Below are 13,364 nucleotides of genomic sequence, written 5' to 3' on the forward strand. Positions count from 1 at the left end.
ATTTAATTCAGTAGAAGCCGTTTCTCTGACTAGTACTCTGTTATTATGGGAATCCTAAAAGTACATTATTTGTGGTACTCTGTGACTAAATTTTGTATTACTGGATGATTAACCCTTTCAACATCAGGCAAATAAAACTGCCTTCTGAAAGTAAAAATCGTATTTCTTACCAAAAAAAGCAAAAAGTCAGTAGAATGAAAGACCCAAAAGACCACAACCTGAACATATGTTTACCAGGGAAAGATGCTTGCTAACTCTTCACAGATTTTGCTAGAACTGAAAGATGGATGATACATTTAGTTACCACTGTGGTCTCATTCACAACTTGTTTAGCTTATAAAAAAATTAAGCTTGCTCCATTTTCCTGGAAAATTATCTGATAATTTTTTTTAAACACCACTTAAAAATCTCTTAAATCTTTTGTGTTTTTTGAATTTTATGCCATTAAAATATTTATGTAAAGCCATATGTAAACTTTATTTTCAAACAAAAAATTATGAGCAAAGTATTCCTGTATTAAAAAATAAAACATAAGACAAAACTCTAATAGGTCAGTAATAAATATTACACTTTTCTTATGGATCTATACCATTCACAAGAACTCTGCTAAATCTTAGATGGCTTAAGATTACTTAACTTCTTCCTAAGCTTCCTCTTTTTAAAAATAGACAGCAACGAGTTGGGAAAATGTGTTGAAACATTTTTTAGTTTTAATTTGTTTGTAAAGGTGTGTTTGCATATCAAAAATTGTGTTTGTGATATATTGCACAAATAATTTTAATTTAATGTGCCTATTATTTGAATATTTAGATTTCTAAAATGCTCATGGAAATCCTTCCTCTTGCACATTAAGATAGTGTGGAAACAACATTATGTTTTTAATTTTATGCATTTATATTCTAATAAATTGACCTGGAAAGAAACATACTTTAATAAATAAAAGAGTGACCAACAGAATAAAAGAGAGGAGAAAAAACTCAACTCCTTTCCATATAGAGATGCCTATCAGCATATTAAAACAGAAATTCTTATATATAGCCAAGTGTCTACTGGTTGGATGGGCATAACAACCCATTTTATCTTTTGTTTTAATATTGTGCTTCTCAATTTACCTAGTACTTTCACAGTCGTGGTCTCATAGTATCTTCACAAATACCTCTCTTAGGTGGGACAGGTATTAGTACTGTAGTACCTCTTCATAGATAAGAAAATGGAGCTTCAGGAAGGCAAGAAGCTTGTGCAAGGTCACTGGAGTAACAGAATGGAGCCGAAACCCCATTTTTCTGGACTCCTAAAATGCTTAGCTCTTCCTCCTACTAGGCCTCTAGAATGGACTTCTATGCTTACTGCCTAAAAACCAAACTGGCAAACCTAACTATCCTGGGCTACTCTGATGATAAAATCCTGTCAGTGACAAAAAATAAATTGCTTTAAGAAAAGATAGAGTGGAACTTTAATGTGTATGTGTAGTGAAAATTTCAAAGGCATAAAAAACAAATTAGAAATTGAATGAAGACTATTGTAAACCTCTTAAGAGTCTGAGGAAATAACTGTGCTGCCTATTTCCTGTATAACAGTTCCAAATATAAAGTACTTTGGTATAACTCTTCATTTATGTGAAGATTTAGAGTGGGTACAAAGAGAGAACTGTTTCAGGATACTTGCTGAAACTAGACACCAGATTTGGACATTGAATGATTTGAGGAATCCATCTATTTTTTCCTATAATCAGGCAGTGTTTATTTTTGCTAATGTCTGCTTGTAATAGTAAATGGTACTGTGTTGCTTGGCAATTCTACCATTAGTAATAGAGTTCTATAAATCTGAGTATGTGTTGCAGAAATGATTTCTTCTCTTTAAAATTCTTTAAAATAAGATTAAATTTTGATTTTACACATTATTTTCTAGCATAATTTACCCTGGAAGGCATAATATAATTCACGCTGTGATCAAGAACTTCAGATTTCTAACTTAATTGCCTAATGACTTAGTATTTATCACAACCATTAATCAATTCAATCTATATTAACTTAATACACTTAACTTTCCATAAGCAAATCAAAGAAACTAACAAAGACTTTTCATTTTTGTACAAGAATATATGAAGAAAATAGAAATGCAATTTTGAGAATGACAGCACTAATAGTATAATATAGAAGAGTGGAATCCTAATTTCAAGATAGAAATTAAAGAAATATATGAAAACCAGCATACATCCAAAGAATTCTTAGAATACCATACTGTCCCTGAAAAATAATGTATCCAAACTTTTTATTTCCTTATTATTTCTCAGAATGATAGAATAGCGTAATTGAGGACATGGAAGACATTAGATTTCTAATTCCAGGTGATGTTTTCACTGACGTGATTTTCCCCCTACTTTTTATGTTAAGAAACTCTCAAAACTACAATTTATTTAAACTATGTGCTTTAGTAACAACATAGGATAAAATATTAACTCAATAGTCAACTGAAAACATTAAAGATCTGTATTCCCTAAGTTTTATTTACCTTTTAAATTTAGTTAACATATTCCAAATAATTTTTAGGTGAATTCTACTTACTTAAATTGATTTACAAAGAAACTTGTGGCTAGCTTTCTGTGATTCCAACATAAGGGCACAATTGTTATGTGTACTTTTGTCAACATTTAAATTCCAGACAGATTCCCAGTTCAGTCTAAATGTAAAGGTTACTCTAAAAATTCTTTACTTATCAAGTGGTAGACTTACCATGGAAATCATAAATATACAGAAGAATTGGCTCATTTTGCCCAAATGCACAGAATGCAACCATATTTTCAAATGGATGATAAGAAATGTCTCGAATGGGTGACTTGAATGGCAAGTCAGAATACATGGCTACTTGTTCTCCTAAATAAAAAGACAGATTCAAAAATGTATATCAGAGCATATCTGTATTGATAAATCTTGTTACAAGATTATTCTGCCATTTATTAGAAAATATTTACAGCAATGATGCTCACATTATTTATGTGAAAACCTCAAATATTTAAAAATGTTTGAGTAACAATGTATTAAATTATCTTTATTTTACATTCCACTGACCCTCCTCTTTCTACTTTCTACCTCTTCATTGAGGCTTCCAAGGCACAAAATAAAGACAAAGGGCACAGATGGAAGTAGAGAGGTATATGACTCTGAGATTGGAGATTGGACAGAGCTAAGCAAACTCCAAATGACAGAGAACTCTGGGTAGAACTACGGGAGAAATTACAGGACTCTAAAACTAAAGAAACTCTAGTTGGTTGAGCTTTGGTGAAGGATTAACTTTTCCATTTTTTTTTTTTTTTTTTCTCCCCAGATGCTGTTTGAGGTACCCATTTGCTTGAAAGATACCTATGACTATGGCCTAAAAGATGTCTAAAGCAGAGATCTGTGGAATCCAGGAAAATCAGTCAGGAGTCAAAAAGCAAAGAATCTAGATTCATTTATTGAAGGTGAGACTTAATGCTACTGAATTGATGCTAAAGCATCAAAACACGGTACAGGAAACAATCAAACAAAAACCTTAGTTACCTGACTAGTCAAAATGCCTAACAGAAAGAATAAAAAAAAAACAAGGAAAAAATCAAATACTGTTCATTAAAGAAATTTTAAAGTTAGTTTTACGAAATTCTCTCAATTTCTTATTAAAAACATTCATGTAGCTTTAGCTTTTCTTTTGAAAAGCAAAGGTGAGGCACAAGTGAGCTTCCCAATGTAATTGTTTATTGGAAAAAAACTGAATTGCAGTAATTCAGGCAACTTGCTATTTAAGTTTCAGACATCAAAACTTTCACAGGTATGTTTCTGTTACTAATGAAAATATAGATGTTTAACAATTTGTCTACCTAATCATATTCCAAATTCAGCTTGTAACATTTTGTGCTTTGTGTTAGTCTCCATTAAATGCTTTTCTAAGATCAGCAATGTCTCATTATAGGCCATGAGAGAACAAACCTTGAATTATAATGTGAAATTCTAAATCCATAAAGATATTAAAGCAATAGAGAACAAAATTTAATACATGTTTAGACTGTAGCTGAGTTCCTTTAAAGGCTTTCTAATCTTAAAAAACATAATTGAAAACCTGAAATCAGAATTTCCTTGAAAACTATTCCATAAAATGGTAGAATTTTCACACTTCTTCAAACCCCTGTACCTCCCCAGATGATTTTTAAAGTTCAATAAATATTCACCTGTTTCTGGGTTCCAAACATACACTATACCATCCTCACTTCCAGCAAACAGAAAAGTCCCACATGGAGTCAAAGTACTATGAATCTTCTCCCGATAATTTGCTGCTCCTACAAACTTCCTTGCTACTAATCTACAAGCAAAAAAGATTTTACAAATGTAACTGTCTTAATCATGTAAATGACTGGTGGTATAAAATCTTTTCTCTTAAATACTTAATTTCCATTCAACAAACATTTTTTGAGAATCTGTCATATGGGAGACATTCTATAATATAATGGATGCAGAATAAAGGAGAGCTAGTCCCAAGAGCCCAGGGAGTTTATAATTTAGCAAGAGAGGAGAAACATGTCAACGTAAAATAGAAGGTGGATGTAGAACGTACTGCAAAAGAAAAACAGAAGAGTTCTTTTCAAACTTGGACAAGAGAAATTAATTCTAGCTATAGAGCAAGAGAGATTACTTTATGGAAGTAGCATTTGAGCTGGTTACTAAACTAATGGATAGAATTTTTATACTCATATATTTTTCTACCTGATGAATTTTTAAAATAATACAAGGAATATTTGATCTCTGAAAAAAAATTAGATAAAACATATTATTAAACCATCTGCTAAATATGGTACATAGCCTTCCATATTTTTTCACTCACGAAAAAACAGTAAACACCATTTCAGCACACACTTTGTGCCAGGTTAGGTATTATTATCATCTCTAACATCAAACAAAAGTGCACTAGAAGTCCATGTTGATTTTCCCAGAACGCTGCTTCCACCTTTTACAGGAAGGATATTTCCCTACATTTGCCATTATTTGGAAATAAAAAAACAAGGACATATAAATCAAAAGCCCTCTCCTGTAGTTATATTATACTAATGCTGTAACAGTATCATAGTGATAATATCAGTATCAATCAATATCATCGTTGAAGGTAGAAGTTTCTTTTTTTTAGTTGTGAAAATAAAAGCAACTAACTACATTTCAGTCTCAGAACTACTCACATTTTGGGCTGGATAATTGTTTTAGGGGGGCCATCCTATGGGCTGTAGGATGCTTAGCAATATTTTTTATCTCGACTCATTAGATACTAGAAGCAACATAAAAAAAAAAAAATCTCCAGATACTGCCAGATGTTCCTTGGTGAGTGTGGGGACACTGCTTAGTTGAGAACTACTACCGAATTTTATAAATATAATTTAATTCATTACTTACTCTGTGAGTACTTATCTTGTCAACATTGAAATATACTTACATCCGGAGATCCATAATTCTCAAAGTACTGTCTTTGGTATGGATTAACAAACGTTTTCCATTGGGATGAATCTCCAAATAACTTATTGGAATTCCCTTAAACTCAGTTTCTTTAATTTCCTAAAATGACAAAAAAAAAAAAATACTACTACTGAAAAGTTTGTCTAACGTTAAACTTTTTTGGGGGTACAAAATTAATCTTAAAATATCATTTCCAATTCCACTGTATAGGATGCTTTAAAATTGTTAGCAAAAGGATTCTGAGTAACTTCAGTTTAGGGCTGAAAACAAAGCTGATGAATTGTATTTTTGTGTTGTTATGCAATGTGCAAACGCACATTTAATTAGTATGTGTTTTTGTAGTATGTTCACTTTCCCAAAATTTAGTCAGTCCCAAACAAGAAGCACTTCCAACAAACACATCTTGTAACATTAAATTTTTTGTTTAAAATCATATAAGCTTCCAATTTTTATAAATTCAAAACCACATGTAGAATTAATTTTCAAGTTTCTATTCTTATTTAGATAAGAATTTCTAACAACAGAATGAACTGCTTTTTCAACAGATCTGATAGACTCAACAGATTTAACTAAAATTCATGGAAATTATTTTTCACTTAGGGTGTCTTTTTTCAACTACTATCATAATTATATTATGAAAAATTGAAGAAAAAGGTATGTTAGGCAGAAACTGAATCAATTTATATAGAACAAATTCAAGTTTAATGATTCATTTGTATTTTTAAATAAAAAGTAAAAAATGTACACTAACAAAATTGCTTAACATACAATCTGTCTTAAAAACACTCCAGCCCCCAAATGAAAGAACTTATTCATTTGTTTCTATTCAGCAAATTTCAAATGAAACAATTATTGTGATTAAATGATAGATCTTCATAATAATTGCGTAACTCTGAAAGACACCAGTGTTGATAAAATACTGACAACACTGCTTTTAGAGATATAATTGGACCAAGGAAAAAGGATATAATAGAAAATATAAATTATTACTTATCGATGGTAATATAACATACATCTCATTTTAGTATAAATGTCACCCAATGGATTACTGAATGCCACAGTGCAAATGGGGTATAAAAAAGTGAAATTAACACCTGGCCAAAATTTTAAATCTTCAATAAGTCATTATATCATCAGTCAGCCATCAGGAGGTTGTGCTAATTAATTATTGATAACTAAGAAAAACTGTTAATTTTTTGAAATGAGAGAAGAGAATGTCCTGACGTCCTATCTTAAAGTCATGTGATTGGATTTTTCCAACTTCTTTAATTAAATCCCAAAATATAAAATATGATTTTATACCTTATTTATAGTCCAGTGGCGCACTGAATGTTCCAAATCATTAACCTTGACATAGGTATTCCAAACGACAATCACCCCTGTAAAGTCTCCTGAATACATATGATGACCTATTTAAAAAAATAAGATCACTCAATGTCACACAGAGTTAGAAACAAATAATAGGAAATTGGGGGAAACCATACCCCAGTAAAACAGTCAAAGAACTGAAGGGCTATTAAAAGGTATTTCAGTTTAAAAAAGCCAAAAATCAAAATGCAACTCACAAACAAACCCCAATTATCTTTAAATGAATTCTTTACTCTTTTAAATTATTTTTGATGACTTCTTTCCCTTCTTCACTTACCTGAATTTAACTATAAAAAGAAATGAGCCTCTCAGTACATGTGTACATGGCTCATATTCCAAAGCCAAATAATTTGAACCATTCGACATGTAACATTATTTCTCATCTTTATTAACCTGCAAATCTGTTTTGGATTCCTAGAAAAATACCTATATTCTAATATGCAGTGTCAGTATAATACCCAAGACTCAATAGAAACTCATTAAATGATCAAGAAATGAATAAAATAATAAATAACAGGTATTCCAGTTTAACATCAATTCTTTGGAGTCAAATAATCTTGAAGTTGACAGACCTCAGAGACCATTAAGTTCAACTTCATACCCACTCAGGAATATCTCAAACACCACCACTAACAACAGATGGCTGTTCAGCAACTGTGAATTCAGTATTTTATAAAACAGCTATTCAACTGGTGAACTGCTCCCTGTATTAAAATATTCTTTCTAATTCTGAACAAAGAAAATCTATCTTCTACAGCTTTGGCCCACCTCTACCCACTGGAGTAACATGAACCAATTTCCTTTTTTTTTTTTTTTTTTTGCACATTTGGATATCTTATGGCCAAATAGTTGAAGAAAGTCTTTATGTCTTTTTTATAATCTGAACTACTGCTATTATGACAGAGTTAGTTTTCAGATACCTTTCTATTCAGAGTCTTTCCTGAATATGTTCCAAATTTATTAACATCCCTACAGGTGAACTGAGTAAATCAGCAGTATTATCCTTTTGATCTGGATCCCATACCAATTAATTATAGCACTAGCCTACATGCCTAGTCTCTGAAATTATGTAAAAAGTGACTATTTAATAGATACAATAAATTTCTTCATTCTTTCAGATAATAAAATGATTTAGGTTTTGCATCTTTAAAACATACTATTCTTTTTTTTGAGATGGAGTCTCACTCTGTCGCCCAGGCTGGAGTGCAGTGGCGCGATCTCAGCTCACTGCAACCTCTACCTCCAGGGTTCAAGCGATTCTCCTGCCCCAGACTCCCAAGTAGCTGGGACTACAGGCGCATGCCACCACACCCGGCTAATTTTTTGTATTTTTCATAGAGATGGTGTTTCACCGTGTTAGCCAGGATGGTCTTGATCTCCTGACCTTGTGATCAACCCAACTCGGCCTCCCAAAGTGCTGGGATTACAGGCACGAGCCACCGTGCCCAGCTACTATATTATTCTTATATCAAGATAAAACTTTAAATAATTGCAAATTTCCCTTCTATATGTTTGCAAATTTTAAGGTTCTTGAAAAAAAAGTAAGAATGATAATCACCAGTTCAAAGAAATATATTTATGCAATTTGGCAGATGACTGGTTGTTATAGCAAAGATTAATTGAATCTAAATGTTTAAGAATTTAAAAACTTAAAAATTACACCAGAAGTCCCTCAGTGTCAAATCTATCATATGACCTGCAAAATAAGCATAAACCTAAATATGTGCAATCATCAGTATATAACCCTCTCAAGCCTAAATAACTATTATTCTGGTAAAAAAAAATTCTTCACATAGCTGGTCTTCATTCATAGTCTCTGACATACCTTCAGTATCAAAACAAAGTGAGTTGATAAAACTTTTGTGAACGTCAAACTGTCGGACCAATATGGCAGAATCTTCTCTCATCTCAACTTTCCATATCCGTATCATGGAATCATAGCATCCTGTAACTACCAGCTCTCTTACAGCTGGATGGAATTTAGCCGTGTAAACAAAAGAAGGATGAGGTAAAACTTTGAAAGTATTTGTATTGTTTATTTCATTTTTCCACATCCTGGAAAAGGATAAGAAGTTACATATTGCTTCTGAAAAGCAGAAGTTTCTTTTAACAGTTTTTCTAAGAACCAACATAGCCAATGAAACTTAAGCAAGCAAGTGACAACGACCAATGTGTAAACCAAGTTTTAAAACAATGAAAAATATAATGATGATCTCGTATTTGATGACTGGAATTTTCACATGTGACAAAGTTATTTGTTATAGTTATTATCCAGCATATTATATCCACTAATTGTAATCTATACTATAAAATTAATAACTTTTTTAAACCTACCTATTTTGCCATTGGTTAAACACACATTGAACAGTTGGCAAAATATTGCATTTAGTACAATATACATAAAAAATATATAGGGAGAAACTTTAATGATTTCCCATTTAGGTTGTGTACACCACTTTTACAAAATGTTTATTAATGGGGGTTTAGAGAATAGAATAGTCTATTAACTTTTATATTTGTAATTTCAAAGCCTAGATAGTAAAAATGAAGATCTCAAAGATTTAAGAGAAACTAAAATTATTATATTTTGAATTTTCAAGTAAAATAAGATTAAAATAATTATGACATTTTGATAGAAAAGACTATCCTACATTAAGCACGTTCTTTTTGTTTAACACTCATTATCCTGTCCTCTAAATAATGGCTAACTGAAAAAAATTAAGATTGTTATCACTGCTACAGTCTTAACAAATGAGTAAACCCTTAAGGGTTAACCTCTTAGATACTCTGCATTTCTAGCAATGTATAAAACTAGGTGAAATCTACCAATATACAGGTGCTATATAAGTGTGAAGCATTGGATTTTTAAATATATTTTGTTAAATGATCAAAATTAGAAGAACATATTAATTTTAAATATGGGATTTGTATTCATCCTTTTAATTACTGCTTGAAAACTAAGGCAAATTAAGTCTGTTACAAGATTACTGATAAGAGAAAAAAAACAGTTTCTATTCAAGAAAAATATTCTATGAGTTTCCTCGCAGCTGCTTACAATATAGGATATGATCTTCAATTACTAAGAATCCAAACTAATAATAGAGGAAGTGAAACAACATGTTTTCGAGTAAAAATAAAGCCCATGAATCAATTGCACAAACATTTTTACCACAGTATATTTTCAATAAGCATATTTGTATGAAATATGATGCCTATTAGAAGAAAAAAACCACTAATTTTGGGAAAATATTAAAAAGATAAAAGATAAAAAACTCAGTTGTTTGGTAATAAATCTTAGTAGCATTATTTAAAATACTATATAACAGGCAGAAATGAAGCAAATACATCTTCAAAACAGCTCAATATAATTAAAACAGACATAATATTAAAAAAATAAAAGTAAAGCTTTTTGTGTAAAAACTGAACTGGAATCAATGATGGTTGCTGTTACCCAGGCCATGGTAGGAAGCTGAGATTAAAAGAAATATATAAATGGGTTTGGGGAAAAAAAAATCAGACTAGATCATAGAGAACAAAGAAACACAAATTTGTAAAGACTGAATGAACACACACAAAAATTACTAGATTTGGGAAAGAAAAAACATAAAGTTAAACCGTATGTTCGAGAAGAGGGAATAGTGGGGACATATAGGCCTGTGTGGGAGCCATTATATATGGAAAATCTTTCTGACTGTATTAGAAGTTGCTGATTTGAGAAAAACACAGATTATTCTAGGGATAACTAATGAAGGGTATTTAGGATAAATCCATATGGCAGAAAGCTAATCTAGTGGGAAATACTTAGGAGACACTAACAATAATATGTGTCAGGAATCTTCAGGAATAAAGAAGGAGAAGACATGGACAGAAATTCATACTTCTGCCACTTGTGAGCATTTGCAATTTTAATTCTCTTTCTTTGGACAACAGCTCCTTTATTACAAGTATTCCTTACCTCTTTCAAAACTCTCCTTGTCATTTTGATGCTAGCCACAATGCTTCTCTTTTCACTCAGTTAATGCTTTCACAATACTATTTTAATGATGTGAAGAGTCCTAAATTAATATCAGTTTTAAAGATAAATATGGAAAAAATGTGTGCTTTAGTATAATATACTACATATTATGTGCAGAAACCCAAGACAGCTTTAAGAAATAATAGAATTTGGGCTGGATTTTAAATAATAACTACAAACCTATGAGAGCTCACAAAAGGCACTTAATTTTTGTTGAATGAATAAGTTATTCAGGAAGGGTAGGAGAAGGTCATTTAAGTATAGGAAAAGTAGGTAAGTTTCAAAGGGCAGGAAGATGCCAAAGAAGACAAGATGCTAGGGTGTTTCAAAAGATTACCTGGGTAAAGCAAAGGGTACAAGGGAAGCACATGAGAAAAGAATGTTGGGTTAATGAGGAACATGCCTGTTAGGCCATGCTAAGGGACTGGAAAACTTTTCAAAAGGCAATGGGTAAAGTCTTTTAAAAAATTAAGGCATTATGAAAGATAGTTATGGAAAGATAATTTCAGCACAGCAGAGACAGAGGACTTAAGAGACTGAACACTGAGGTCAATAGCAACAATTTAAGCAAAGAGTAATAGGGCTTGAATTAAAGCAAACGCAATAGAGAGGATGTGACAAAACTGTGAGCCTTTTAGGAGGGAGAATTGGCAGACTTTAGTGCTGGTTAGATGTGAAAGAAGTGATGGGAAAGAAAGAAGAGATTAACACTACTCTGAGTTTTCAGCTTGGGAGATGGTGGATAAGGATGCCATTAAAATATATGTAAGAGAATTAATGGAGGAAAACAAAATTTAAGCAGGTGGGTAAGTTTGGTTTTGGATTTGAGGTGGCAATGGGCCATTCAAATGGAAACGTGTAATAGGAAGTCAAATTCATAAAAAGGTGTGCGCTAGAAGTCATTAGCATATCAGCAAGAGTCAAAGCTGGGAAAGGTAAGAGAAACCAGGATAAGCATATAAAACCAGGAGATGATCAACTAAAGGATCCTGGGGATAAAACACATAGAAAATCAGCAGAGGAAAATAAATCAGAGAAAGACAATGGATAGAACTGGTCAGAGTAATAAAAAGAGAAGAGAAGAGGTTGTCAATGAAAACCATGAATTCAAAATATTTCAAGACTGGTCAATAATCAATTACTACAGTGAAGGCAAGCATAGCAGGAGTTAAACTGTCCAAATGGATTTAAAAATAGCAAGAAACTGCCAACCTCTTGAAGAAAGAAGTTTATGTAGCATGGTGGGAAAGAAAGCCAGAATGACTGGGCTGAAGTAAAGACAGTATGTATAGAATACTCCTGATGGTGTAGAAAAAGAAAAATAATGGGCTAGTCTAGAAGGCAGGAAGAACTGAAAATGATGTTTTTAAGATAAGGCAATTTGAGCATATTTCTTTTTTTTTTTTTTTGAGGTGGAGTCTCAATCTGTCACCCAGGCTGGAGTGCAATGGCACAATCTCGGCTCACTGCAACCTCCACCTCCCAGTTCAAGTGATTATCTTGCCTCAGCCTCCAAAGTAGCTGGAACTACAGATGCACACCACCACACCCGGCTTATTTTTGTATTTTTAGTAGAGACAGGGTTTCGCCATGTTGGCCAGGCTGATCTCGAATTCCTGACCTCCAGTGATCTGCCCACTTGGGCTTCCCAAAGTGCTGGGATTACAGGCATAAGCCACTGTGCCCAGCCCATTTGAGCATATTTCTAAGATGACAGGACACAATCAATAAAGAGAAAGATATTAATCAGACTAGTAGATGTAATACAAATTTTCAGGGACTGAGATTAAAAGTACAGGTCAAATAGCCTTTAAAAAGTCAGTCACATGCCTCTTTGTTAAAAGAGATGGACAGAGATTAAAAATGGACATATCTATGGATATTAGGAGGGAAATCAGAGGGAAATATATGAAGTTCATGTCTGACTAAATGTCATCTAAATTGAAGAAAGTCATCTAATGAAGTGAGAAGACTGTGATTTACTGTAGAGAATGTTCATGGTAAGTTTGGATCTGCTGCCAGAGGAAAAAGAAAAGGAAGCTAAGTAAAGTAAAAGGATTCCTCAGTAGAGATGACAGCTTAGGTGACATTAAGACTTACAAATCCAAAGTCACCCCTCAGCAAAGTTACATATTTTTCTCTAGTATGGCCTGGCATTGGACAGAATGGCTGTGCTAAAAGAACAGATCAGATAGTTTCTTGAGGATAATGTCAAAAAGGAGTAATAGTAGGTTCCCAGCATGACCATGAAGGAAGTCAATTGTTACTAATTCTCATCTTTTTCATTTAAATAAAAACTAACGAATAATGATAACATCTTGATTAGATATTTTATACAGAAAAGGAGGTTGGCAAGATCAGTAGAAGAAGTGGTCTGAACACTAAAAGTAACACGAAGTCACGAAGTGTTAAGAGAGTAGAAGGCAGAAGTAAATGACAATGAATTCAACATGGATCTCAACTGTTTACATGGCAGTTTCTTAGTGTGTGGAGAGAATAATGTCTGTCTA

The 13,364-nt window shown here is 32.4% G+C and overlaps 1 protein-coding gene across 21 annotated transcripts in view; it reads right to left on the bottom strand.

Annotated features, from left to right (window-relative positions):
- The window catches only part of AHI1 (Abelson helper integration site 1), a 210,875-nt gene that overhangs the window by 137,476 nt on the left and 60,035 nt on the right, over positions 1-13,364 (bottom strand). For all 21 annotated transcript variants that reach the window (XR_010126792.1, XR_008503349.2, XM_054493553.2 and 18 more), the window contains 5 exons: positions 8,665-8,894; positions 6,774-6,880; positions 5,452-5,570; positions 4,202-4,332; positions 2,733-2,873 (listed from right to left, as the gene is read on the bottom strand). Coding sequence is in view for 19 of the 21 variants with exons in the window: in XM_054493553.2 (XP_054349528.2) it covers positions 2,733-2,873; positions 4,202-4,332; positions 5,452-5,570; positions 6,774-6,880; positions 8,665-8,894 (728 nt within the window). In the remaining 2 variants the exon portion in view is untranslated. The remainder of the gene's footprint in view (positions 1-2,732; positions 2,874-4,201; positions 4,333-5,451; positions 5,571-6,773; positions 6,881-8,664; positions 8,895-13,364) is intronic.

The sequence above is a fragment of the Pongo pygmaeus genome, chromosome 5, assembly GCF_028885625.2.
Source record: "Pongo pygmaeus isolate AG05252 chromosome 5, NHGRI_mPonPyg2-v2.0_pri, whole genome shotgun sequence".
Lineage (NCBI taxonomy): Eukaryota > Metazoa > Chordata > Mammalia > Primates > Hominidae > Pongo > Pongo pygmaeus.